The 27,975-nt window shown below is 37.3% G+C and overlaps 1 protein-coding gene across 1 annotated transcript in view; it reads right to left on the reverse strand.

Moving 5' to 3' along the window:
• The window catches only part of Dnah14 (dynein axonemal heavy chain 14), a 356,406-nt gene that overhangs the window by 11,087 nt on the left and 317,344 nt on the right, over positions 1-27,975 (reverse strand). The window contains exons 74-80 of the mRNA XM_077802938.1: positions 24,385-24,595; positions 20,948-21,050; positions 17,627-17,848; positions 12,667-12,864; positions 11,803-12,002; positions 4,462-4,613; positions 3,099-3,295 (exon numbers count right to left, since the gene is read on the reverse strand). Coding sequence (XP_077659064.1) covers positions 3,099-3,295; positions 4,462-4,613; positions 11,803-12,002; positions 12,667-12,864; positions 17,627-17,848; positions 20,948-21,050; positions 24,385-24,595 — 1,283 coding nt within the window. The remainder of the gene's footprint in view (positions 1-3,098; positions 3,296-4,461; positions 4,614-11,802; positions 12,003-12,666; positions 12,865-17,626; positions 17,849-20,947; positions 21,051-24,384; positions 24,596-27,975) is intronic.

Genomic DNA, 27,975 nt, shown 5'->3' on the forward strand with positions numbered 1-27,975 from the left:
CCTCTTTTTATATTTTATGTAGAGACAGAGCCTCTCTAAGTTGCTTAGGACCTCGATAAGTTGCTGAGACTGGCTTTGAACTCGCAATCTTCCTGCCTCAGCCTCTCAAGCAGCTGAGATTACAGGTGTATGCCACCGAGCGTGGCTCTGTATTCAGTTTTAAAGAATCATAATTGTCTCTGATTCTTAACCTGTCTCCATGTTTTCTTCTTCTTCTCTTTGTTTATTTTTGGTACCAGGGATTGAACTCAGGGGTGCTTAACCATGGAGCCACATTCCTAGCTCTTTTCCAAAAAAATTTTTTAGTTGTAAATGGACACAATATCTTCATTTTATTTATTTAATTTATGTGGTGCTGAGAGACTGAACACAGTGCCCCACATATGCAAGGCAAGTGCTCTACCACTGAGTCATAACCCCACCCCCAAGAACCACTGTATTTTTTTTTTTTCCTTTTTGGTGGTACTGGGGATTGAACCCAGGGCCTTGTGCATGCAAGGCAAGCACCCAACCAACTAAGCTATATCCCCAGCTCTAGAACCACTCTTTTTAAAGATCATCTGTATAGCAAGTGTTGGTATTTCAGTCATTTTGCAAGTAGGGTAATATTTCATTGCAGGAGTCTTATTCCATTTTTTTTTTTTTTTTTGCTGTAAAAACATAGCACCCCAGACTGGATTATTTATAAAGAACAGAGATGATTTGGCTCATGGTTCTGAATGGGAAATCCAGCCATTACTGTTATGATGTTGTAAATATTTTTGTATATGTCTCTTGATATCTATATGCAAGGGTTTATATACTTTTAAAATATAGAGATCAACTGTATAAAAATTTTGAATCTTAAAAAATTTTTTAGTTCACATAATAAATATAAGGAGTATTTCCCCCTAATCAACTATTTCTTTCTTTTTTTTTTTTTTAAAGAGAGAGTGAGAGAGGAGAGAGAGAGAGAGAATTTTTAATATTTATTTATTTTTTTTAGTTCTCGGCGGACACAACATCTTTGTTGGTATGTGGTGCTGAGGATCGAACCCGGGCCGCACGCATGCCAGGCGAGCGCGCTACCGCTTGAGCCACATCCCCAGCCCAAATCAACTATTTCAAAGGTTCTGTATTTTGTTTAGATTGTTTTAGTGGCTACCTTGGTAATTTGGTAATTATATCATGCATATGTAATTTGTCAAAGTGTAAAGTTCATTACTAATTTTATCCTCCTTCTTGATAATATAACACCTAAAAATTCCAGACATTCCCAACTCTGGTGTATGTGTTATTGCTGACTGTTTTTTATTCTGGGTCTTTTGTTTCAAAATTAACAGTGCTTCTCTAAGAAGAAGAAAAAAATCCCATTGGATATTAGTATTGTTTTGTTTCTGTCATAATTGATTACCAATTCTCTGACCATTTTTACCCTCTTCATTCTTTCTTGCATTTCAGAGTTTCTAGTTTTGTTAAGGATGAATTTTATGTACCTCTCTTCTTTTGGTCTGCTTCAGTTTATCTTTATTTTCAAAACAAAAGTTTCGTATGTATTGTTTTTGTGTTTATTTCATATAAAGTTTTGTGTTATTAAAGTTAATTTTTTGAATACATTGAAAATACCATTCTCATTCCTTTGAAAGTTTTCCCCCCCAGGAGTAGCAAATATTCAGAGCAAAACACTTGCTGTGCTCTGCCCAACTTTTTTGTGTTCATGTTTCCTCTTAGGCGTTTTTTTTTTTTTTTTTTCCTGAGTACTAGGGATGGAACTCAGGGGCACTCAACCACAGAGCCACATCCCCAGCCATATTTTGTATTTTATTTAGAGATAGGGTCTCACTGAGTTGCTTAGCACCTTGCTTTTGTTGAGGCTGCCTTTGAACTCACAATCCTCCTGCCTTGGCCTCCCAAGTGGCTGGGATTACAGGTGTCGCCATGGCGCCAGGCTCCTCTCAGTTTTTGACCTGTTAACCCATCATTCTCTTATTAGGCTCTTTGATGCATTTAGTAATATTAATTTTTTTTAAATAAAACGTTTTTAATTTTTTTCACCGGGAGGTGATCCAAAGGAAAAAAAAACAACTTACATGGTCTTTGCAAACACTGAAAATTTTACAGTCACTAAAATATGAAAATGACAAAAAATAAAAATAGCACAACATGGGATGTAGAATGAAAGCTTTTTCCCCCACACACAAGACCCATGAGTCTCTTTCATACAAGGTAACTACTGTTGTCTGAGCTTTTTCTTCCAAAGCATTTAGTTGTGTTTCCTGAATGTAAAATATAAGTGCTTTTTTTTTTTTTTTGCGGGGGGGGGGGCGTGTTGGGGATTGGACCCAGGAGTACTAACCCACTGAGCCACATTCCTGGCCCGTTTTTTGGTAATACTTATATTTTGTTTATTTATGCAGTGCTGGAAATCTAACCCAGTGCTTCACGCATCCTAGGCAAGCACTGTACCACTGAGTCCTATCCAAGCCCTTTAATTTATTTTTTTTTATTTTAAGACAAGGTCTTGCTAAGTTGCTTAAGGCCTTGCTAAACTGCCGAGGTTGGCCTCGAACTTGTGATCCTCCTGGCTCAGCCTCTTGAATGGCTGGGATTAAAAGCATGCATCTGGCCTAAAGAGATGTGCTTTTTATAAGCAAATATATGCCTTCATAGGCATAGTTTATAATCCTTAAAAATGACATTTTTCTAAAACTTTAACAAATTAATAAGACATCTTGGAGATATTTTTCCATATCAGCATATACCTCACAATTTGGATGTGCCACAGTTTATGTAATCAAATTCCTATTAATCATTATAGGAATTATTGTATTGTTATATTATCATAATTGTTATAACAATTTATATTGTTAATATTTGTTATAGTTATACCTGTTTATATTGTTATAATTGGTATAAATTTAAGGCAAATTTAAGTGGAATTGCCAAATTGCCCTCTCAGAAGTTGTATGAATATGTACTCATATCAAAAGTATGTCAGCATTTTTAAATAAGTGCATAGAATTTCACCACACAGATGTACCATTGTTAACCTAATCATTTCCTGGATCCTGGATGTTTCTTTCAAGCAAGCAAGTAAGCAGGGAATGGTAATTGCTTACCTGCCACAGTAAGGGAACTTTTGTATTGAGAAGAGAGTCGTATATTTCTTCCAGTTCTTGAGTGAGGATGCTCTCTCCTTTTAGAGCAAGTTGAATATCTTTTAAAGATTTATGTATGACACTTAATAGCTTATTAAATCGTCCTATTTCTTGGTTCAAAAAGACTATTAAGACACAATGGATAAGGGGATCATGGCCTGGAATTAAAAAAAAAAAGAGATAAAACTTTGATATGTTATAGATTAAAAAGAGGCTTTGCATGAGAGGGACACAGGTTTTGAAAGTTAAAGAAATTTCACGTGTCTTTACCCGGGGTAGATAAACATTTTCTGTAGAAGTTCAGATAGCAGATCTTTTAGGGTTTATGGACGGCATCATTTCTGTTGCAATTACTCGGTTCTCCTCTTGCAGCCATACACAAAGTTAAACAAATAAGAATGGCCATATTCCAATAAAATTTTACTTATGGCACTCAAATCAGAATTTCAAATAGTAGTTATGTGTCACAAAGTATTGATTTTTTTTCAACCATTAAATAATATAAAAATTCCTTTGAGCTTGCCAGTTGTATAAAAGACTGGATTTAGCCTGAAATCCCTTATTCGATGAACCTTGATCAAGACTCAAAAATTTCAGTACCACAGTCATGTCTTACTTAACAGTGGGGACAAATTCTGAAAAATGCGTCCATAGATTTCATCCTTATGCAAATATTAGGGTGTGCTTACTTAAATTAAAATGACTCTGATGTCACCAGGTGACATAACTTTATGGGGCCATCATACATATGTGATCTGTCGTCAATTTAAATGTCATTATGAGGTGCATGACTATTTTGATAGACTATTGCTCAACGTTTGTTTCCAAATGAATTGTTTTTGGGTTAGAATATGGATGTTAAAATTTAACTCAGAAATTGCCCCAGTCCAGGAATTTAGCCCCTTGGAGCTGTGCCTGGAACTAATTTGGGCAACTCTGGGCCTTCCCTTCCTTGTCTTACTTTCTCAGTATTGAGAGGTCTCCCATCAGAGGATTCATCTCAACCCTGCTGCTCCAGATGCTGTTCCAGAGAGCAGAGACACAGAGCCAGAAAGAACAGGGACCTAGAAAGCTTTTTAGAATTTCCCCAGCAGAGTTGCTGCTTTCTTGTTTGCTTTACTTTTGGTCTCTGTGAAGACCCAAATGACACCATCAATTTCTTTTCTGCTCCTATCTCTAGAGTGGAGATTTGGCTTCCCATCTTGCCTCAGCCTTTTTCCAGCTGTGGTACTGTACTTTATTCCTGACTCTGCCTTCCTCTGACAGCAAAGTTTATTCCTGAGGAGGCTGAGGTAAGGGGAAGGAGTTCAGATCAAATGCTCACCTTTGATATTTTTATAGAGAGACTCCCAAATGGAGCTGGACAGGAGACTTTTCAATGTGCTGGGGCACACTTCTTTCTCCACTGTCAGCGGCAGCCGCTTCAGTAGGTCAGATACAATTTCTATCATGAGTTCATTATTACTCTGATGAGGACTGCAAAGGAAACCATGAGAGGAATGTGACATGGGTCTGTCTAATCCACAATGACTGATATATTTGGGTTTCAGCCCAATAGAAAAGGAAACAGAGCTTTATAGAACCACACACCTGTGTGATGAAAGATTTTATGGACACCATGGAGCTCACTGACTACACTTCACAGATGACAAAACTGACCAATGACTTTTAGACATTTGTAAGAAAATGTGCATTTAAAAAATTTTTTTTAGGATTCCTTTATCTGCTGGTAAATGGATGAAACTGAGAATATCATGCTAAGTGATAAGCCAATCCCCAAAAAACAAAGGCTGAATATTTTCTCTGATATATGGATACCAGTTTAACAATAAGGGAGCTGGGTTAGAGAAGAATAGAAGCACTTTGGATTAGACAAAAGGAAATGAAGGGAAGAGAGGGGGAATGGAATAGGAAAGATGATAGAATGAATTGGTCATTAGTATCCTATGTGCATATATGATCACATGAACAATGTAATTCTTCCTCATGTAAAACCAGAAGAATGAGAAGTTACACTCCTTATGTTATGGGCCAGGCTATATGGGCAATGACCAAACAGACTCCATGTACCCCACATCATGTAAGAAACGCTTCTTCCAGGGAAAGCCCCACCTCTGTACCCATCAACAATTGCTTAGCATAGCATGTTAGGCAACACAAAATGGCAATTCTTATACAATATAAAAGTGTTCTGTCTTTGGTTCCCATTTTTCTTGGACAATGTACACTGTCAGAGATTGATTGTCTAGATGTGAGTAACCATTCTTTAACTTGTACACAACAAGGGACGTTTTGGCCCACTCTCTTTTCTGCTTATGATTTTAGATCTCATAATGTTTGAGGGCTTCCTCCATGCTAGGCAAGGGCTTTACCACTGACCTACAGCCCCAGCTGAAGCCACACTTATGCTTTAGTATGGTTTTGGACTATAAAAGGTGTACTCAAACCCCGGGAGGGGGTCGAAGGGTGTAGACTTGCAGCCTATCCCTTGGCCCGCCAGCTGGTGGATCTGGATCGCCAGCTGGTGGATCTGGAGAATAAAGTTTCCATCTCCTGCTTTAAGATCGACTTGGTGATTTATTGCAATTTTGCCTTAACACATTTGTGTATAATATGTCAAAATACATCTTACTATCATGTATAACTAATTAGAACAACAACAAATGAATAATTAAAAATGTTTCATAACTTTTTATTATAAACCCATCTCCTAAAATGAAGCCAAGTACTATTTGGTCAAACAAAACCAACTACCTTGATTTTTTTTTTTTTAAAAAAACAACTTAAGGATAATGCTCATTTTCACAATCAGAATAGCTTTAAAATAAGGTAGAATTTGATACAGGAAAAGTTTTGTTCAAGAACAAGTCCTTTTTGCTTTTCTTTCTTGAGAGAGCTAAAGACAAACAGTCGATTGTTTTCCTGACAGCAAAAGAGTAATGTGGTAAAATAAAGTCATTGTAAAAAATGAATCGACTTGTCAAATATTTAATAAAGAATTATGGAAGCTGGAGCGTTTTCTACAGCAAAACAAAACAAAACAAAACAAAAAACCAAAGTTTTCTTAGGATTCCTTTAAAAAACAGTCATCTGAATACCTCTTCATGAACGGCATGAAAAAGCGGGGCAACTTGACGTCATGCCGAAGCAGCTTCTAAGAAGTTCATCTGCTTGTCAAATCCCTGTGTTTACATAAAGGGTTTCCTGATGGCACACTCGGTGGGTGGTGACCGGAGGACAGTGTGTGTACAGGTACTGGGGAGGCTGTGGGACTACTCAAGACCATCAAATTCCAAAGATGAGGAAACCAGGGCCGGGAAGCAGACAGGAGCTCCTTAGACATTTTCTGGATGAGTAGGGAATGGGGCCCACTCTCTGTTGCTCTTTTTATTAGTGGGGATTGATTTTTCACCTAACACTTCAGGTTTCTTTTTCACAAAGCCAGATGCATGTCAGCCTTCAAAGTAAGTGTTAATATTAGCACTATGTATTTAGTCCAGCAGTGTCACTTCTGGGCCAGTGTACAAATCACCTGAGGGAATATATTTCCTTATTTTGTCATTACACTTGATTTTTTTCTCTTTTTTTCAGTAAGGGGGATTGAACCTAGGCTTCCTCCATGCTAGGCAAGGGCTTTACCACTGACCTACAGCACCAGCTGAAGCCACACTTTTCTTCTGATTTAAAAGTTGGGTTTTTCAGTAGAATTCATCCAAGGTGGCTTCAAAAGGTAAGTTGAAAGGTCAAAAGGTGTCAATCATATTGAATGCCTTAGATCTTTTGAATTAAGTCCTATAGGCAAGTTTCTATAGATTCTGAACAGAGGCTGCATGACTGGGATGATCACAGCCTCCCGAACTACCCAAGTGACATTCATAAACACACTTAAGGTGTTTATTAAAAGTATTCCCTTGTACCTGTCTCATCTCTGACTAGTGTATTTGGTGAATGCTAAGAATATGGAAGTGCAGGGTCTGAGAAAATTCAACCTGCTAATCTGGGGACATGTTGGTTCCAACTGAGCTTTCTTCTTCTTCTATGTGCCTAAGTTTTCCTCATATCACACGAAGAAATAGTATATTTTCACTCAGTCAGTGAAGTGGGATTTCAGTTATCTTTATTTTGTGTCAGTAGGATGAACTTGGATGGTACAATCAAGTAATCAATCTAAACCCTAAGCCATAGACAGAAGTCAATCCAATGTCATTGTAATAAGAGTTATGGTCCACAATGATTGAAGACTGTAAGAGTGCAGAATACCAAGAGGCTCAAAGATGTCAGAGGCACATGGGAAAAATTTACACATATTTTAAGAGCTAAAGAAATGTAAAACTCAATCTATAAGTACACAGTTGTACTACATAGTGTGCAATTGAAATCCAAGGGTGTGGGTGATGTGACCAGCATCTCACAGAACTATGGAATTATTTTTATGGTCACAACAGCTGTAAAAAATGTTCAGAGGATCCTATCAATGTTGACAAAAAGAATTAATTCATTTTTTGGTTGAACTCTTGTTTTATTCCAAACTCAAGTGAATTGAGAAGCAAACTCAAAAATCATGCAAAATGATAAAATCGATCCATCATAAGTGTTTTTCAATTTTGGAAAGATTTATAATTAGGTATAATTAGGTTTAACAGAATCACAACTCTGGAAAAAATGTTTCTGTATTAAGGAATGCTATTACTTTAAATATTTGTAATGTTTAACAGAATGGGATCTCTTAAACCTTAGAGGGAGAAATTGATTTAAATTTATGATTTACCAAGAATCAATAAATGGGATGGCATAAAACTAAAAAGCTTCTTCATAGCAAAGGAAACAATCAAGAACATGAATAGAACAGAATAGAGGACACAGAGACCAATCCACAAAATTACAACTACCTTATATTAGACAAAGGTGCCAAAAGCATGCAATGGAGAAAGGATAGCATCTTCAACAAATGGTGCTGGGAGAACTGGAAATCCATATGCAACAGAATGAAGTTGAATCCCTCTCTCTCACCTTGCACAAAAGTTAATCAAAATGGATCAAGGAGCTAGGAATCAAACCAGAAACTCTGCATCTAATAGAAGAAAAAGTTGGCCCTAATCTCCATCTCGTGGGGTCGGGCTCCAAATTCCTTAATAGGACACCTATAGCACAAGAGTTAAAATCAAGAATCAACAATTGGGACGTATTCAAATTAAAAAGTTTTTTCTCAGCAAGAGAAACAATAAGAGAGGTAAATAGGGAGCCTACATCCTGGGAACAAATATTTACCCCTCACACTTCAGATAGAACTCTAATCTCCAGAGTATACAAAGAACTCAAAAAATTAAACAACAAGAAAACAAATAACCCAATCAACAAATGGGCCAAGGATCTGAACAGATACTTCTCAGAGGAGGATATACAATCAATCAACAAATACACGAAAAAATGCTCACTATCTCTAGCAATCAGAGAAATGCAAATTAAAACCATTCTAAGATACCATCTCACTCCAGTAAGAATGGCAGCCATTATGAAGTCAAACAATAACAAGTGCTGGCGAGGATGTGGGGAAAAGGGTACACTTGTACATTGCTGGTGGGACTGCAAATTGGTTCAGCCAATTTGGAAAGCAGTATGGAGATTCCTTGGAAAGCTGGGAATGGAACCACCATTTGACCCAGCTATTCCCCTTCTCGGACTATACCCAAAAGACCTAAAAAGAACATACAATAGGGACACAGCTACATCAATGTTCATAGCAGCACAATTCACAATAGCTAGACTGTTGAACCAACCAAGATGCCCTTCAATAGATGAATGGATTAAAAAATGTGGCATTTATACACAATGGAATATTACTCAGCACTAAAAAACAACAAAATCATGGCATTTGCAGGGAAATGGATGGCATTAGAGCAGATTATGCTAAGTGAAGCTAGCCAATCCCTAAAAAACAAATGCAGAATGTCTTCTTTGATATAAGGGGGGTGACTCAAAACAGAGCAGGGAGGAAGAGCGTGAGAAGAAGATTACCATTAAATAGGGATGAGAGGTGTGAGGGAATGGGAGAGAGAAGGGGAATTGCATGGAAGATGGTAGGAGACCCTCATGGTTATGCAAAATTACATATAAGATGGTGTGAGGGGGAAGAAAAGAGAGAAAGAAACATGTCACAGTAGATTGGGTAGAAAAAGGTGATGGGAGGGGAGGGGAGGGGAGGGGAGGGGGGATAAGAAGGGCAGCACAATACAATAGACAATAGTATGGCCCTATGCATAAACGTGGCTGTATAACCAATGTGATCCTGCAATCTGTACATGTGGAAAAATAAGATTATGTACCTCATTTGAATCAAATGTATGATATGTCAAGATTATTGTAATGTTTTGAGCAACTAATAAAAAAAATTAAAAAAAGAACATGAATAGAGAATCTACAGAATGGGAGAAAATCTTTGCCACTTGCACCTCAGATAGCTCATTAATCTCCAGGATATACAAAGGAATCAAAAAACTTAACACCAAAAAACCAAAAAACAGGCACTTCACAGAAGAAGAAATATGAATGGTAGAAAAATACACAAAAAATGTTCAACATCTCTAGTAATTAGAGAAATGTAAATTAAAACTACACTGAGATTCCATCTCACTCCAGTCAGAATGGCAATTATCAAGAATACAAGGAACAATAAATGTTGGCCAGGATGAGAGGAAAAAGGTACATTCACACATTGCTGGTGGGACTGCAAATTGGTGCAACCACTCTGGAAAGCAGTATGGAGATTACTAATAAAACTTGGAATGGAACCACCTTTTGACCCAGTTATCCCATTTCTTGGTTTATACCCAAAGGACTTAATATCAGCATACTACAGTGATGTAGCCACATCAATGTTTATAGCAGGTCAATTCGCAATAGCCACGCTATGAAACTGACCCAGGTACCCTGCAACAGATGAATAGATAAAGAAATTGTATACACACAATGGAATATTACTCAACCATAAAGAAGAAAGAAGTTATAGCATTTGCTTGAATATGGATGGAACTAGAGAATATCATGCTCAGTGAAATAAGCCAATCCAAAAAAAAAAAAACCAAAAAACAAAAAACAAAAAAAACCCCAAAGCTGAATGTTATGATATGTGGATGCTAACCCACAACAAGGGAGGGTAGGAAGGGAAAGAATAGAAGTTCATTGGATTAGACAAAGGGGAATGAAGGGAAGGGAGATGGGATGGGAATAGGAAAGACAGTAGAATGAATCAGACATAACTTTTCTTTGCTCATATATGAATACACAACCAGTGTAACTCCATACCATACAACCACAAAAATGAGATCCTATTTGGAATGGGTTATATTTCATGAATGTAAAATATGTCAAAATACACCTTACTGTCATATATATCTAAAAAACAACAAACAAAAAATTACAATTTAAGGTGAAATCCAACTAGATTGAGATAGAAGAATAAGAATTGAAGATTTTCCATATTTGGGCTGGGGCTATGGTTGAGTGGTAGAGTGCTAGCTTAATACTTGTGAGGCACTGGTTTAATCCTTAGCACCACATAAAAATAAACAAATAAAATAAAGGTATGCTGTCCATCCACATACAAAAAAATCTAAAAAATTAAGAAAAGGTTCACGATATTTATTTATTAGATTTATAAAAAAATATTGAAAAACTTAAGTTCTGGTAGAAGGCAACAGAAGTCCATCAACTTCATATGAATATGTTTAAAAATGTTTGATTAAGTCTATAATGGGGTCAAATGTTATTCAAAGACCTTTTAAAAGTGATTGTTAAAATATGTTAGATTTATCAATTGAGAGACTGGATTTCTAAGCTTAACCTAACTGCATATGAAACTCCCTGGATTCTCAGAACAGCCCTGGTGTGGTGGGCACTGTTATGATCTGATGCAAAGATGAAGAACCTAAGACAGAAGGAGTTCATTGGCTTCCTTAAATCCATAAATCAAGGGCTGCAGGTGGGATTGAAGCTGGATCTAGTTAGGAAGGCAGAGAGGAAGAAGGAGTGTGCATGTGACCTATTTCCTGAGCAGCTATGAGTGAGTGTCACAGGAGACGTCTGTGACATCTGGGGCACTTTGATCGGGAAGGAAGAGCAAGGATCATCCATTTGACAATCAAACCACTGGGGCTTGAGCCCTGTAGTGCTGGCATTAATAACCCTCACCTTATTTTATAGCCATAGGCTGAGGAGGCCTGGGTATTTGGGTTAAATGTGTTATTCCATTTGAACCTCAAAACAGCCTCAATGGGTAGACAGATATTATTATCCACATTTATCGATAAAGATATTGAAGCCATATGACCTCAGATACAGAACGAATAGAGCTATAATACACACAGGCCTCTAAATGCAGGGCTAGTTCTTGAGAACATTGTCTTGTTACTTATGATGATTATCCCTTTCTAGTCTACAGAATTAAATATGCAAATTTCACATTTAAAGAAATTTATTTTTAAGATACTACTTACCAGGTACAATTCGGTCACTCATTTAACAAACTTCTGCATGCTTGTGAGTAATGTGTGTGAAGAATTTAGTTTCTCTACCATGTAACTTATACTTTCCTATAAGTTCTATACTGTATATCTCCAAATAAATATTTAATAACTGTTGACTAAACTTTTTCCTAGTGCTTTCTTACTTGATCGTGAGTTTGTCAGTGGTAGTTTTTGGTTGCAGGGCAATGAGATTTTCGATGAACTTCTGGCCCTGGATCTCCCTGATGCTCCTTTGGGCCTCAGGGTGTATTCCTAAGATCTCGGGTGAATCATCTTCAGGTAAAGACTCGATAATGTGTATGCAGTCTTTTATGCTTGCAGATTCTGGTATGTATTGACACATCTGAAAATTTAAGCATTTGGTTAGTTTTTGCCCGAGTGAGACACCTACTTTCACTAATGTATGAAGGCAATATTTCTCCATGAAATTTTATACAGAACATTCTTCTTATTTGTATATAGTATATTCTAAACACTCTGTCAAAAGCAACATCTGGGGCTACCGTATTGTAAAGTATATATTACATACATCTAACCTTCTTTTGGCAAAAGAGAGAAAAAGGGAAAAAGTGTTAAAAGACTAGGGTGATTCTAACCATTCATTGCTCAATTAACTATACTCATGGATAATGAATGCAATAGAGCTTAAACAAATAGTTCTACTTTAGTAAAACCTGTGAAAGGAATGTGAAAATAATAGTTATGGTTTGGATCAAAAGGCACACATGTAGTAGGGTTGATGTGGTCTTTACTCTCTCTTTAGGCTCAGTCCAAGGTGCGTGGTGGTGTCTCCTGCCAGATTTGTATGCTATAACTCTAGGTTCTCAGATTTCATGGACTGTTTCTTTTCCATCATTTTCCTTTGTAATGTTATGTTTAATAGAGTAATGGGTAAATTGCTTTTGTAAGACTGTATTTAAAATTAAATAAAAGCCATTAAAATGAACATTAAAATGCAACAATGGTTAGTTAATGATTGGGCAAAATTATAAGATAAATTTCCTTACCGCATCACTAGAGAAACTGAAGTCATCTTTCTGCACTTCAGGATTGCAAAATTTGTAGAGGAGTGTCTTTAAGCATCGCTTGTCCCAGATATCAGTAACCCGGCTGCCAGAAATCACTTCCCCGATCAAGTAGCGCACAGATGGCCACGGAATTTCAGACTCTTTACTCAGGACATTTGCCAAGACCTTTATAGAAAACTTGAGAAAATCCACTAGGCTTTATTATTTCAGTGTGTGTTTTTAGCTTAACCGACATTTTAACATAAAACCAACAACTCTTAGCAGCTACATGTATTTTCTTTTTAAAATGTGTATTGAGCCGGGCTCAGCGTCCCAATTCTGTGCAGCTGGGGAGACTGAGCAAGAGGATCACGAGTTCAAAGCTAGCCTCAGCAAATTAGCGAGACCCTGTATCAAAATAAAATATAAAAGGGGCTGGAGATGTGTCTCAATGGTTGAGCACCCCTGGGTTAAATTCCCAGTACCAAAAAAAAAAGTTCAAATAAAAAAATATGGAAATAGCAAGAGAAATAAGCATATTTGGAGATTTGGATATACATTTATCCACTAGCTCTTTTTTTGTTGTTGACAGTTGAACCATTACATTTAATTATTATTACTTCTTTGAACAGACAAAACAAGCCTGTGGTTTTGAATTCAAAAGGTACTGAAGGGTAAACAAGGGAAAGAAAGTTTGCCCTTACCCTGTTCTCTAGCTCTGAGCTCTCCTCCCTTGGCCAACATTGGTAACAATTTCTTGGGTGTCTTTACAAAGATATTCTAGTGTAACTAGTAGAATGCACATAGTGGATGAATATAAATGGGATTGGTTCCTTCTCTCATTCTTTCCCTTCCTATCTTCCCTTCTCTTCCTTTCTACCTTTTCTCTTTTGACTCCCCATCTTTCTGTTTTCCTGTCTCCTTGCTCCCACAAATACTAGTTTAGTGTAACACTGTTCTGCAGTTGGAAAACATATGTTGGCTATCATTGTTCAGTAGCTGGAACAATTCATTATTTCTGCTTCGTGAAAGAATTCTTTGCCACTGTTCTTTCATTCCTGCCACTAATGGGAGATGGCTTGTCAACAGTTAGTTCTCTGTAATTTGTAGATTCTGCATCCATGGATTTAACCAAGCACAGATTGAAAATATTCCACAAAATGGAACCAAACTCCGAAAAACCAAAAGCATCTGTACTGAACAAGTACAGACTTTTTCTTGCATTATTCCCTAAACAGCACACTATAACAATGATTTATGTAGAGCTTACATTGTATTAGGTCTTATAAGCAATCTGGAGATGATTTAAAATATATGAAAGGCCACGTGTAATGGTGTACACCTGTAATCCCAGTGGCTGGGGAGGCTGAGGCAGGAGAATTGCAAGTTCAAAGCCAGCCTCAGCAACTTAGGGAGACCTTGTATCTAAGTTAAGAAAAGAAGAAAAAAAAATATATATATATGGGCTGGGGATGTGGCTCAGTGGTTAAATATCCCTGAGGTCAATCCCTGGCACCAAAGAGAGAAAGAGGGGGGGGGGAATATGCATGTTTGTAGGTTTTGTGCAAATATTACATTATTTTATAGTATAAGAAACAATAAACATCCTCAGATTTTAGCGTTTGAGGGAATTCCTGGAACCAATTCATCCTGATGACATTGAAGGACAACTAATTAATTTTTTTTTTTGCCAGTCTGTTAGGTAGAAAATTTCTGTTAGTTTATTTTGTATTTTACCTGATGCTGGATTTCTTGAGCTTCTTCTCTTATGTCAGTTGGTCTTTAAAATTTTCTGTACATTGCCTATTTTTCCTTTAGAATGTTTGTCTTTTTCTTGCTAATATGTAAGAGTTCTTTTATATTATAGATAGTAAGCCTTTGTCAGTAATCTGCATTGCAACTATTATCCTAAGTGTTATTTGTCTATTGACTACTTGCTCACCATTTTTCATATGAAAGTTTTTATAATCAAATATTCCTACTTTTATGATTCTGGGTTTCTAATTTTCTTTTCTCATCTCAATGCATGTCCTAGAACTTGTAAGATAACATTGAATGATAAAGGTAATAATGTGCATCCTTGCCTGATTCTAGATTTTATTTGAAACAATTTTTTGTGTTTCACTATTTAGAATAATATTCACTGTTGTTTTGATAGTCTTTGTCATATTTGAATAGTTCCTTTATTAGAAATGGCTCCAAAATTCACAGTAACCTTTTTATATCTGTTTGTCATATAAATTAGGATTATAGATCTCCAGATATCGAGTCATTCTTACATTCCTAGACTAATCTCAACTTATCATAGTACATTATTCTTTTGATTCATAATTGAAAATTATGAATACTTTATAGAGAATTTTTACATTTCAAGTCCTAAATAAAATTAGTCTATAGTTCTTATATATACTATTACCTTTCTGTGGGTTTCATAAAAGGAATTGGGAGATTGCCATCTTTTTCTAAGGTCTGTAATACTTTATTTTATTTATTCATCTTACTGCATTTTTTTATTTTTAATTTTTTTAGATATACATGACAGTAGAGTGTATTTTGATTAAATAGCATTAATGCCATCGGTTACAGTTCAGAGTGAACTAAGCTGTGAGGTGTCTCCTTGAGGTGTCTTCTGAATGTCTTCAATGGCAATTGGTTGATTGAAAATTTCCAAATTGGATCATTCATATTTTTTAGGAAATCAATGACTTCATTTAAATTTTAAAATTTCATTGGATCAAAAATTAAAATTTGAATTTTTTCCTTCTACTATTTTAGTATACTTCATTAATATTGGTTTTATTCTTTATTTCCTTAGTATTATCTACTTCTTAAGATGAGTATTAATTCAACATATTTCTTTTTTTAACAATGAAGACATTTAAGGCCCTATTTTTTCACAAGTATAGCCTTTTTACTGTCATGTCCTTTTTAAATATGGAGTTGTCTCTCATTGTATTCGAAGTATTTTGTGATTTTCCTTTTCATTGATAAAATATTATTCTATTGTCTGATGGATGACATAACATAATGATCAAGAACCCAAACTTTTTTAAAAAAATTTTTTAGTTGTTAATAACCTTTATTTTATTCATTTTTTTGTATGTGGTTCTGAGAATCGAACCATGTGCCTCACACATGCTAGACAAGTGCTCTACCACTGAACCACAACCCCAGCCTGAGAACACAAACTTTCAGACCATCTATGTTTAAATTATGTGCTTCATAATTCTATATTTCAACTATAAAATAAGGCTAATACTATATTCTTTAAATGATTGTGAGGTTTAATTACTCCATAAAGTGCTCCTTATATTAAGAGAAAGCACTCTTAACAATTTTATGACTGTTAAATATTCTTTAAAAATTCTTTCTTTCTTTCACCTATTTGGTGCTGTCTTTATTCTCCCCTTGGTGGTGCTGGGGCTGGAACCCAGAAGCTCACACATGCTGGGCAAGTTCTCTACCACTGAGCTACACCCCCAGCTCATTCTCTTTGGTGCTTTTCAGCTTAAAGTCCACTTTGACTCATTCATATCACCATTCCTGCTTTTTAAAATTTCTGTTTCTTTCTTTGGTAGTTTCAAGGTTTGTTTATTAAGTATATTTATTATACATAGCATACATTGGGTCTAGTAACCAATATTCTTGTCTTTTAATGAGGGAATGTAGTTCATTTAATAAAATGACTGATAAAATTCCTTTCATGTTGTTTTATGCTATGACTTATTTTATTTTATTGTTTAACTTCCTCCCTCTTAATTTTGATGGTTTGATCAAGGTGTTATTTATTTTCTTTGTTTAATTAAAGACATAATGGCTTGGGGGTATGCTTAGTGGTAGAGTGCTTGCCTAGCATATACAAGGTTTTGAGTTCAATTTCTAGCACTGAAGATAACAATAATAAAAAGAAACACATATTGTTTCTACTAAAGATTACCTTTCTTTTCCTTGAATTCATTTCCTTTTTTCAAATAAAAAGAATATATCAATTATTTATGTACCAAAGTGTCTAATATATGGCACAAGAATTTCCCAATGTATTGTTTGTCTTGCCTAAGCTTTGAATATGTCTGGACAGAAATGTGTGTGAGTTCATATTCCTTGACAGATCTCCGAAGTGTAGCTCTTTTATATTATATTCCTGATTAGGCACAGAAACATCTACTTTGGCAGTTGAGCCTGCAGCAATATGCTGGGCTCAAAACAAAACAAAATATAATAAAACATTAACGACAACAAAACACAAAACCCAGAAAAGCCTGATGAAGACACAGAGAAAGTGATCCAGATTTTCCCAGAAAAGTTTTAAAATCTGCTCTAATGTATAAATGAATGTGTAGTCAAGGGTGCAATGGTCTGTGCTGAAAGCATAGTTGTGAGAAAATTAACTTGGGAAACATTTAAACAGGGGCTACTACCTGTCTACTTTAATGATAAAGTAAACACACTGCAATAAAGCACATAGGAGGTTCTATAGAGGGTATTAAGCTAAGCTCCCTTCCCCAAATGAGTCATTGTAACAATCTCTCTTTTACTTTATTTGAATAAGAAATACTGACAAACATTTTTAGGGTGACTTTATGTGGGTCAGGCACAGTTCTCTGTGCTTCCTTCTGTTAACTAGTTTGCATCTTCTAGTGGCCCTGTACAGTGGGTAGGACATTTATTCCCCTCCTGCTCTGCTTTATTTCACCAAGGAATCTAAGACCCAGAAGGGTTAATTACCCTGCCCAACAGATTAAATACTTGTATGGCTGTAAGGGGTGGGGCTATAATTTGATTCCAGAAATGCTGGCTTCAGAATCTGCTTTTAAACATTAGCCTTTTTTGCCTAGTTACAGGGTTTGTTTCTTACCACTGTGTGGGACACTGAGTACATATGGAGACACACAGTAGGCTCTCAGCTTGTATCTTATTGTTATTCATTTGTTATTGTTGGTTCTGAAGAGACCTCACTTACCTCCAAGTCTGAAGAAATAAATTTATAAGCAATATTCCAGCCCCATGTACCATAATTTTTTCTTTCATTGATCACAGCATTGAAAAAACATAGGCTGAATAATAGTTTTTTCCACCATTGTCCACAGTTGGGGTTTTCAAATATCTCTTCTGTCACCTCTCCACTTCCACCAAACATCTGAAGCAAATTGCTTTTCAATCCCTGGGTAGGTTCCATGGCAATCTTTAAAGCAGATGGGAATGAAAATGCCATGTGAATAGAGAAGCAGGCACTGGGCAGAGAGTAGATTCTTTTTGTATAGCACTGGTATGAGAGCTAAGTATGTAACTCTTTTCAACATTCACTGGCAAATAAAAAATATTGTTTATTCTTTTGCCATTTGAAAATTTCTGTAATAGGCTTATTCCAGAGTTTCTATATTGTTTCAGTTCACATTTTAAAATGAGGAGTACAGCATTGTTATTAAAAACACTTCTGTTTGCTTAAGCATAGGGTTTGGGGAACAGCATTTTAGAATGTTTGACAATGAAGGGTTCCTGCAGTGCAAACCTACACATGGATGGCAGCTAGGGGCGATAGCTGCAGACGCAGCGGGTGTCAAATCACAGGATTAACTGCCCAAAGTGTTCTTCAGTACACATATGAAAAATGAGAGCAACAGATTTGGTGTTACTAAATTGTTTTGATTACATTTAGAACCATTTGGTTGATTTTTTTAACCAGAATGACTGAAATGATGAGAGACTGGGTGAGGCGGAGAGGGAATCAATTAGAGGTGTTTTTGAGAGTCTGTTTTTTAAATCTGAAACTGAAAGGTCTGAAGTGTTACCTGACTTACACAGTTTATACACACACACACACACACCCCCAAGCTATGAATGGAACTATTTTCCATATTCATCAGCAAATAAAAAATGCATTATGTTTATTATACGTAACATGTACAATAATTGCGTGGATATGTATACGTCATATAAAACTGAGTGTATAAGCATATATGTATATATATACATACATGTACACACATGTGTGTGTATATATATACACACATGTGTGTGTGGACATGAAACTTCTGAATTAAGGATCAAATTGATTATTTACTCACAGAATGGCTCATATCATTTCCCTGCCGGTATCCCACAGGTTATGTACTGAGGGCCACATGCAAATATATCGTGTGTGTAGAGTGGGGTTTGTACTATGGGAGAGAATCTGGAACTTTGTAACTTGAAGTTCTTCTAGAATGGCTGGTATTGTAGCATCTCTTCCCCTTCAGGGGTGATAGATAGACTTTTGCTTTGGAATGTAAACAAATACTTTCTGGGGAAGAGACAGGTTTCTAGGTTTTTATAGCCTGGAGTGTAAGCAAATGGCTTTGGGTTTCATTATCCTTACAATACAAGGCAATGGCTTCAGGAGAGAGAGAGAAGACAGGCTTCTTTACATCTATTACCCTTAGAATATGAGCAAATGGATCTGGAAGTGTGGGAAGTGCACAGTGGATGAGATATTCTTTATCTTCCCAGGCATATTTGCCTTTCAAGCATCCTTGAATGCAGGTTGCCAGTGATCTTTGCTCAGAAAAATCCTGAATGTGTAGAAATGAGAAAATATTCAGAGTGTTGTTTGATGACTGCCGTGACTGAATCTTTTGAGAAACTCCTTCTCATGTCTCTAAAGCAGGTTTCTGCCCACCCCTTAAGAATTATAAGTGAAGGGAAAGTGAAAGAGGAGAAAGGGAGAGGGGAAGGGGATGAAGGGAGTGTGATGGTAGGGGGAATTTGATTTCTGTGACAGCATTTTATTTTATCACATAAATGCACCATAATATATTTGACCCTTTACTAGAAGTAGATCACTTCATCAAATTATATGTCTTTTCAATATATAAAAATTCCCTCTAGTTTAATGGCTTAATCTCTTTTTGATCCTACATTGTCAGCATTGTATGAGAATGGTTATTTAGTGCCCTTAATAGCACTAACGATATCATAACTATCCTTAATTTTTGTTAATTTGATGGGCTGTCTCATTGGTATCTTGTCATTTTGATCTGTGTTTCTATGATGTGTAGAGGCTGAACTTGTTTTACTTTTTTCATGGTTACTGACCTCCTATATCTTTTGATCATTTTTATGAGCTATTAGTGTTTTCCTTAATTATTTGTAGGTACTCTTATTTATGTATTAAGAAAGTTGCCATATCTGTCTGTATGGATAATGGCATATGACAAAATCCCATACAATTTTACATATGCAGTAATTAAAACTATTGGGATCTTACAGTAGAATCAGAGCAACAGTCCTAATTAAAATAAAAGACCTCCAGAAGCTCTCTGTTCCTCTCTGGTATCCTTTAATTCCCTGCACCTGCTACCTCTACTGTCCCTGCCAACACCCCCAACTCCTGGTCAAAGGATAAAGGTAGTTTAAGGTCATAATCTGCCAGACCCTGGGAGACAAATGGAATATCCTAAGTCAAATGGGAGATGTTGGATTTCTCCAATCCATATTCTGAAGCCTGCTCTGGGGGCAAGAGTATTGGGAAGCGGCTCTGGGTAAGAGTACACAGGAGATGGGAAAGAGCTGGGGAAGAGTGTGACAGGGAGAAACTTCTAATTTCAAGAGTGAATCTAATTTTTTCTCATACTAGTTGGGTCTTTATGAGGAAGTACCTCATGCCCCTCATGTCCTCCATCCCACCCCAATTCTGTTAAAGTCAGAAGTGTGTGCAGACATGTGTCTAGCATAGCACTCTGCTTATGCCATTGGTCAGTTTCTCTGCTATTAGGTCTTGTTCTCCTCTTTTGGTCACCTGGAACCTTGGTTAACAGAATTGACTATGTCTTAGTATTTACTCAACCTCAATATTGGGGGGGGGATATGAATAGAAGTTTCCAATATCCTTTTAGAGTTTTTTGGTAAATAGCCTCAGTCTGCTTTCTGCTAGAACTTTCCAGAAAAGAAATGAAAATTCCATAAGTGGAATAGAAATTCGAAAAAGGATCAAGAGTTCAAAGCCAGCCTCAGCAAAAGCGAGGTGCTAAGCAACTTACAAAGGACAAGTAAAAATCAAAAATTGTACATTTTAAATTATAATAATTGGAAGCCTAACATCTTTGTTTGAAAAAAAATCTAAATTGTGAATTATTTGAAAGCAGAGATCTCATCTTCTACTTTAGCTCCCCTCCTGTCCTTAGCACAAGGCAAAGCACAAAGCAGACACTCAGCATTCTCAGTACTCTTCTTCTTAACTCAGAGTAATGAAAGCATGATGACTTACATTCAAGCAATATTAAAATAGGTTATATTTTGTTTTTACCTTGATACTCTTTTGAAGGATGGGGGCTGGGAAAGAACTGTCTGTCTTTGAACTTAGCCAGAGCCTAAATTCAGGGTCTAATGTCACATTTCTTCTATTAAGTCTGCAAAGTAAAAAAAAAAAATGTATAAATATTTTAATGTGAAAAATTTAAACATATTCTTAGAGTCATAACATTTTAACGTTTGAAGTAACCTTAGGAATCATTTTAGTGCCAAAGATGTTATTATATTATCATACGAACTTTCTTGTTGTACAAGACCCATCAATTCCCATTTTTAAGAAGTAGCTTTCCAGCCAAGTGTAGGGTGCATGCCTGTAATCTCAGCGGTTTGGGAGGCTGAGGCAGGAGGATCGCAAGTTCAACGCCAGCCTCAGCAAAAGTGAGGCGATAAGCAACTCAGTGAGACCCTGTCTTTAACTAAAATAAAATAAAATAAAATAAAAAAACACAGCTGGGGATGTGGCTCAGTGGTCAAGTGCCCCTGGGTTCAATCCCCAGTACCACCCCCCCACAAAAAAGTAGCTTTCCCTCTTGTAAATACAAAAATCTATATATACTCATTTTATATTGTAAAAAAAACTTGTAAGAAATTACAAATTAAGAACAAATTGCATTTGTTAAATCTAGGAGAACTGGACATCAAAATAAATCAAATGATAGTAACAGATTGAATTTATTTATTTATTAATTATTATTTATTTATTTATTCATTGAATAAAATGGGAATCAATGAATTCATACTGATATAATAGATGAATGAATGAATAGGGGAGAAAGAAGCATTTTCCCTTATAGATAAAAAATATTTTGCATATCCAATGTGGGGACTGAACCTAGGGCTTTGCTAAGTGCGTGCTCTGCAACTCTACAACTGAGCTGTTTAGCTAATCTTCCAGCTATGTATGGACATCTCAGCCTTGACTAAATATGTTTGAGAGGAACTGTGGAGTTAAAAAGCAAACATAGAAACCTGAATCAGAATTTTTTCCCTTTCATTTTAAAGGAGTTTATTTATTTTTATTTTTGCAGCACTGGGGATTGAAGCCAGGTGTGCTCTATCACTGAGCTAGACCCCAGACCTTCTTTTTAATTTTAAGACAGGGTCTCGCCAAATTGCCAAGGCTGATCTCAAACTTGTGATCCTCCTGCCTCAGCAAAATAGCTGGAAATAGACACATACCACTGTGCCTGACTTTAGTTTTTTCTTTTTTTTTTTGCAATAAAAGATATTGGGACAAGTTCTAACTGACTAAGTTCTGTTGACCAGATAATCAATTAATGTACAGTGAAGTTTTTTGGGGTCAAGTGGAAATTTGCTTTCAAATGATTTGGAAAAAACTCCATATATATGTATATAAAAGAAAGAGAGGATAAATGTAAAAAATTGGAAAATAGAGATGAAGAGGGAAGGGTGGGTTTGTATTGTTCCTATAACTTTTCAGCAAATCTGAAATTATTTTTAAAAATTTAGAAAAAAACCCCAAAAACAATAAAAGCAAAAAATAAAAAAATCACTGAATGCAAATTGAAATAAAAGGATAAAAATTACGTGTATTCCCACTAGGTGGGTTTAAGTACATTTTTCTCTTTTTTCCTCCTTCTGACCCATTCTCGTTTTCAAATAAAAAATTACACTGTATATATTGTTTCTAGCTTGATATGTTTTCATCCTGGCAATAGATCATGAACTTATTTCTTTTGTTCCTAAATTTAAGAAATATTTCTTAACATTTTCCCTTCAATCTGTAGTTCCTATAGTGGTAGTCTTAAATATTTAAAGGCTTGATTTATAAGAATAAATTTCTATCAGTCATACACTGATTATATTGAAAATGTTATGTATCAGGAATTACTCTTATTAAGACTTTGAAGTTCTGTTCCAAGGAACATTTCTATAATATCTCTTTCTTTTTTTTAATATTTATTTATTTAGTTAGTTATTGGCAGACACAACATCTTTGTTGGTATGTGGTGCTGAGGATCGAACCTGGGCCGCACGCATGCCAGACGAGCGCGCTACCGCTTGAGCCACATCCCCAGCCCTCTCTTTCTTTTTAAAATGTATCTTCCTCTCTCTCTCTCTCTCTCTCTCTCTCTATATATATATATATATATATATATATATATATATATATATATATTTAATTTATTTATTTGTATGCAGTGCTGAGAATTGAACCCAGTGCATCACACATGCTAGGCAAGTGCTCTACTACTGAGCCACAACCCCAGCACCTCTCTCTCTCTCTTTTTAATAAAACATCTTTCTCTGCTATTGAATTGTCCCTCTCTACCTTAATGATAATGCAAATGATGCTACAGTGTTTGTCTGGTCTATGCTATATCTCCAGCACTTGGAATGATAGTTGGCAAATAGCAGATGCCCTATAAATGCTTTTTAAATGAATGATAAATGAAAAACATGGTAGAAATTATTGTGTTATCTTCTAAAATATGTATCTACTGATATTGTATAAGTACTGTTTGTCTTCTGGCTCTGAAGTGACAGAGTAAATGAGAAAAATAAATACTTTTCAATAGTTTTTAAAGTGCTAAAAGGCTGGGTGTGGTGGCACACACCTGTAATCCCAGCAGCTGGGAAGGCTGAGGTGAAGGATCGTGAGTTCAAAGCCAGTCTCAGCACTTAGTGAGACTCTGTCTCTAAATAAAATACAAAAAAAAAAATAGGGCTGGGGATGTGGCTCAGGTTTAAGTGCACCTGAGTCCAATCCCTGGCACAAGGGGGAAAAAAGTGCTAACAGAATAACAATCTGAGAACAGCATGAATGATATAAGGAAAGTGATTTGGAAATTTAATTCCAGCAGTTGGTTTTATAGTTTCCTTGCATATGCACAAAGCATAAAAATAACAGCATGAAGAGACCCTTATTTTCACACATTTACTCTACAATGTTGTTCATACAAAGTAAAACAAAAAAGTAAGCTTGGAGGAAAAACATTGTACAATATAATTGGTTAAAACCTTACTAATTCCACACATTGCAAAATTTTCAAAGTATAGCAGTCAATTCACTGCAAAAATGAAGGCTGAACTATACTAAATACAGACCATCATAAGTGTGGATATCAGGCCTTATATTGTGCTGCTTGGAATCATATACTATTTTAAAAACTATGTTGCTAATCTATACATTGGCATATATATTGTGTATATGGCACACATATCTATCTATTGAGAGTGAGAGTCTGGGAGAAAAAGAGAAAAGTGATAAATGCAAACAAAAACTAAAGAGACCATTTTTTTTCCTAATCAAAACCTATATTCTTAGTTCTTCTGCAAGAACTAAGAATCCACCTATGTGATAGCTTAAATTTCCTCTGTGGAGCCCAACACACTATTTTATCATTGTTTATGCATTCCCTAGTTTTGGTAATTCATCTGATCCCTTATAAATAAATATGAAACTCTTACGATTCAACAATGGTGCAGAGCCTTGGCATGAATGACCCTGCAAGGTGGCAGTTCTGCAGGAAGACCCATTGATGCCTTTTAGTTAGTGCCTGAACAATGAGGTCTTCTGCTTTGGTTGCCTGGCCATGACTCAAGGAAATCATGGTCACGTGTTCCGTTGTTCCTTTTAATTCTTGTGCAAATCTCAGGAGAATATTGGTGAGGTCAATTCCTGTGTAACAATGAGAGGTACATAAAACAGTAAGCTCATATAATTCTCTATTTAAAAACACAATGAAGGATCACAAGTTCAAAGCCAGCTTGAATATATATATATATATATATATATATATATATATATATATATATAGACTGGGGATGTGGCTCAGTGGATAAGCCCAAGTTCAATCTTTAGAGCAGAAAAAGCCAACAGGGGGAAAGTTACAAAAGGAGACTGCTACTAACACCTTTCTATCACTAGAGGATGTAAGGGTCCAACCAACAGCGCCACCTCTAGAGGAGACTGTTACTAACACCTTTCTATCACCAGAGGATGTAAATGTCCAACTAACAAGGCCACCTCCATATGCTGGGAGGCCCCCAACCCCTGCAGTTGATAGTTGGGATCCTGAGACAGTATCTCAAGTATTAACATGCCCTGTATTTGAGGTAGGAGGGCAGCGAATTTACCAGGGTTTAATTTTCAAAACAGTGAAGGAGCTAAAAGAGGCTGTAACAACCTATGGTCCTCAAGCACCCTTCACTGTAAGCTTGGTTGAATCCATTAACAACTTGAACATGACGCCAGCAGATTGGGCTAAAATGTGTAAAGCTGTGCTAAATGGAGGTCAATACCTGTTATGGAAGGTTGCCAATGAGGAATTTTGCAAGGAGACGGCTAGGCGAAATGCAGCAGCTGGTTATCCTCAGAGAAATCTAGATATGTTGTTGGGAAAGGGACCTTATGAGGATCAGCAGCAACAAATTGCATATGATCCTGGCGTATACTCACAAATTGCTGCAGAGGCGATTAGGGCATGGAAGACTTTAGAAGGACATGGAGGTTTACAAGGTCAATTATGTAAGGTAATACAAGGAGCTAATGAACCTTATGCTGAATTTGTAGATAGGCTTATTCAAACAGCTACCAGAATTTTTGGGAATACAGAACAAGCAATGCCATTAATAAAACAACTGGCTTATGACCAAGCGAATCGTTGGTGCAGAGATATCATTAGACCATGGAAACAGGAAGATTTAAACACATATATTAAATTATGTAGAGACATTAATGAACAAGAGCAAGTCATGGCAGCTGCAGTAAAACAGGCTTTAGATGCCAGAGACATTAATGAACAAGGGCAAATTGTGGCAGCTGCAGTAAAACAGTCTTTATATGCCAGGCCAAGAACATGCTACAATTGTCAACAAACAGGACATTTTAAAAGGAATTGCCCCATAGGAGGAGGGTTTAACAAAACTAGGTATCAAAGGAGTAGAACACCGGGTATTTGCCCACGATGCCGTAGAGGGAGACATTGGGCTAATGAATGCCGTTCTCAAACCACCATAGAGGGTTTTTTCCTGAGGAGCTGTTTTGTTTGGCGTTTGTAGTTCTAAAAATAAAGTTAGTTTCTTTTGACAAGTGGCTCCTGAATTGTGCCCAGCCAGACTGCAGCATCAATCCCCAGTACAAACAAAACAAAACAAAACAAAACAAAACAAAAACCCACAATCCAGAATTTATTGACTGGTGGTGAGAGAAGGTGTAGCCAATTGTGGAAAGACTACAGGTTTTGGAATTGGAGCCCAGAATTCACATTTTGTCTCTGCCACTTTCTAACATATGGGTATAATAATATTTACTAAAGCAGTACTAGTTGATTATCTACTCCTTCATCTTCTTGCCCTTCCTCTTCTGTTAGCTGTACTCCTGGGTTGCTTGAGATAACTGTGTACCTTGCTAAAATATTATAGTTTAGCTAATCTTCCAGCTAAGTATGGACATCTAGGTTTTCGTGAAAAGGTTTTGACAGAAATGGAAGCACTGTGTAAAACTCTGGGTATCTTCTTGAAGGGAAGAGGTGTGACCCTCTTCCTGTCTTCCATGCTGTTGTTTAGCACATGAGGTGATGGCTGAAGCTCTAGCCACCATCTTGGCCTAAGTCTTCAAGAAATAGACAGCAATCCTAGAGCCTAAACATAGACATGCACCTGGGGCACTTCCGGATATGGGTGCCTAAACATGGACGTGCACCTTTGAAACTTCCGGATCTCAGGGCCTAAAAATGGACGTGGACCCGAGGAACTTCCAGATCTGGGGGCTTAAACATAGACGTGCACCAAGGAACTTCTGGATCCAGGGGCCTAAACATGGAAGTGCACCTGAGGAACCTCTGGATCCCAGGCCTAAATATGGACGCTTGAGGAACTTCCGGATCTGGAGGCCAAAAATTGGACACCTGAGGAACTTCCAGTCCTAGAGCCTAAACATGGATGTGTACCTGAGGCACCTCCGGATCCAGGTGCCTAAATGTGGACGTGCACCTTTGGAACTTCTGGATCCGGGGGCCTAAACATGGATGTGTGCCTGAGGAACTTCTGGATGCTACGGCCTAAACATGGAGGACTGAGGAACTTCCGGATCCGAGAGCCCAAAGATGGACATGCACCTGAGGCACTTCCAGATCCGGGTGCCTAAACATGGACGTGCACCTTTGGAACTTCCGGATCCAGAGACCTAAACATGGATGTCTGAGGAACTTCTGGTCCTAGAGCCTAAACATGGACGTGCACCTGAGGCACTTCCGGATCCGGGTGCCTAAACTTGGACAGGCACGTTTTGAACTTCCGGATCCGGGGCCTAAACATGGATATCTGAGGAACTTCCAGTTCCGGGGGCCTAAACATGGACACCTGAGGAACTTCTGGTCCTAGAGCCTAAACATGGATGTGCACCTGAGTCACTTCAGATCCAGGTGCCTAAACATGGACGTGCACCTTTGGAACTTCCAGAGCCGGGGGCCTAAATGTGGATGTCTGAGGAACTTCTGGATCCAGGGGCCTAAACATGGACACTTGAGGCACTTCCGGATCCGAGGGCCTAAACACGGACGTGTCTCTGGGTCCTTGTGCCTATAAAGGGCAGGGTGTGATTCTCAGAAGGGATGTGCCTCATGAAGAGGAGTGGAGTATGGGGCCTGTTGCGGGGCAGACTGAGCTGTTGCACCCTGAACTTGAATGTGATGGTAGCCTTACTTCCCGGCCTTCCCTTGGGTGTCACTTCCTCCCCTTCCAGGCGATGCTGGGGAGGAAGTGAGACCAGGCGCAGGGGCCAGGCCCTGAGGAGGGACACCGTCTTTCTCCTCGCTTAGCCAGGCACCCAGCCTGGCTGGGGACAGGGACGTCTTGTGACACTGGCTGCCTACTGCATCCCTGCCCCAGGACCTCAGGGACCACAGGTGGGGACAGTTGTTGATTCTCCCCTGGCCGCTGACCCTCAGTCCCGGGGTCTGCCCAGGGAGAGCTCTGTCTCACAGAGGGTCAGGGGGCCCCTGTGACCTGCTGCTCCTTACCCACCATCATTCTGGGCAAGCACAGGTCAGGACACCA

This window comes from Urocitellus parryii, chromosome 9 (genome assembly GCF_045843805.1).
Source record: "Urocitellus parryii isolate mUroPar1 chromosome 9, mUroPar1.hap1, whole genome shotgun sequence".
Classification (NCBI taxonomy): Eukaryota; Metazoa; Chordata; class Mammalia; order Rodentia; family Sciuridae; genus Urocitellus; species Urocitellus parryii.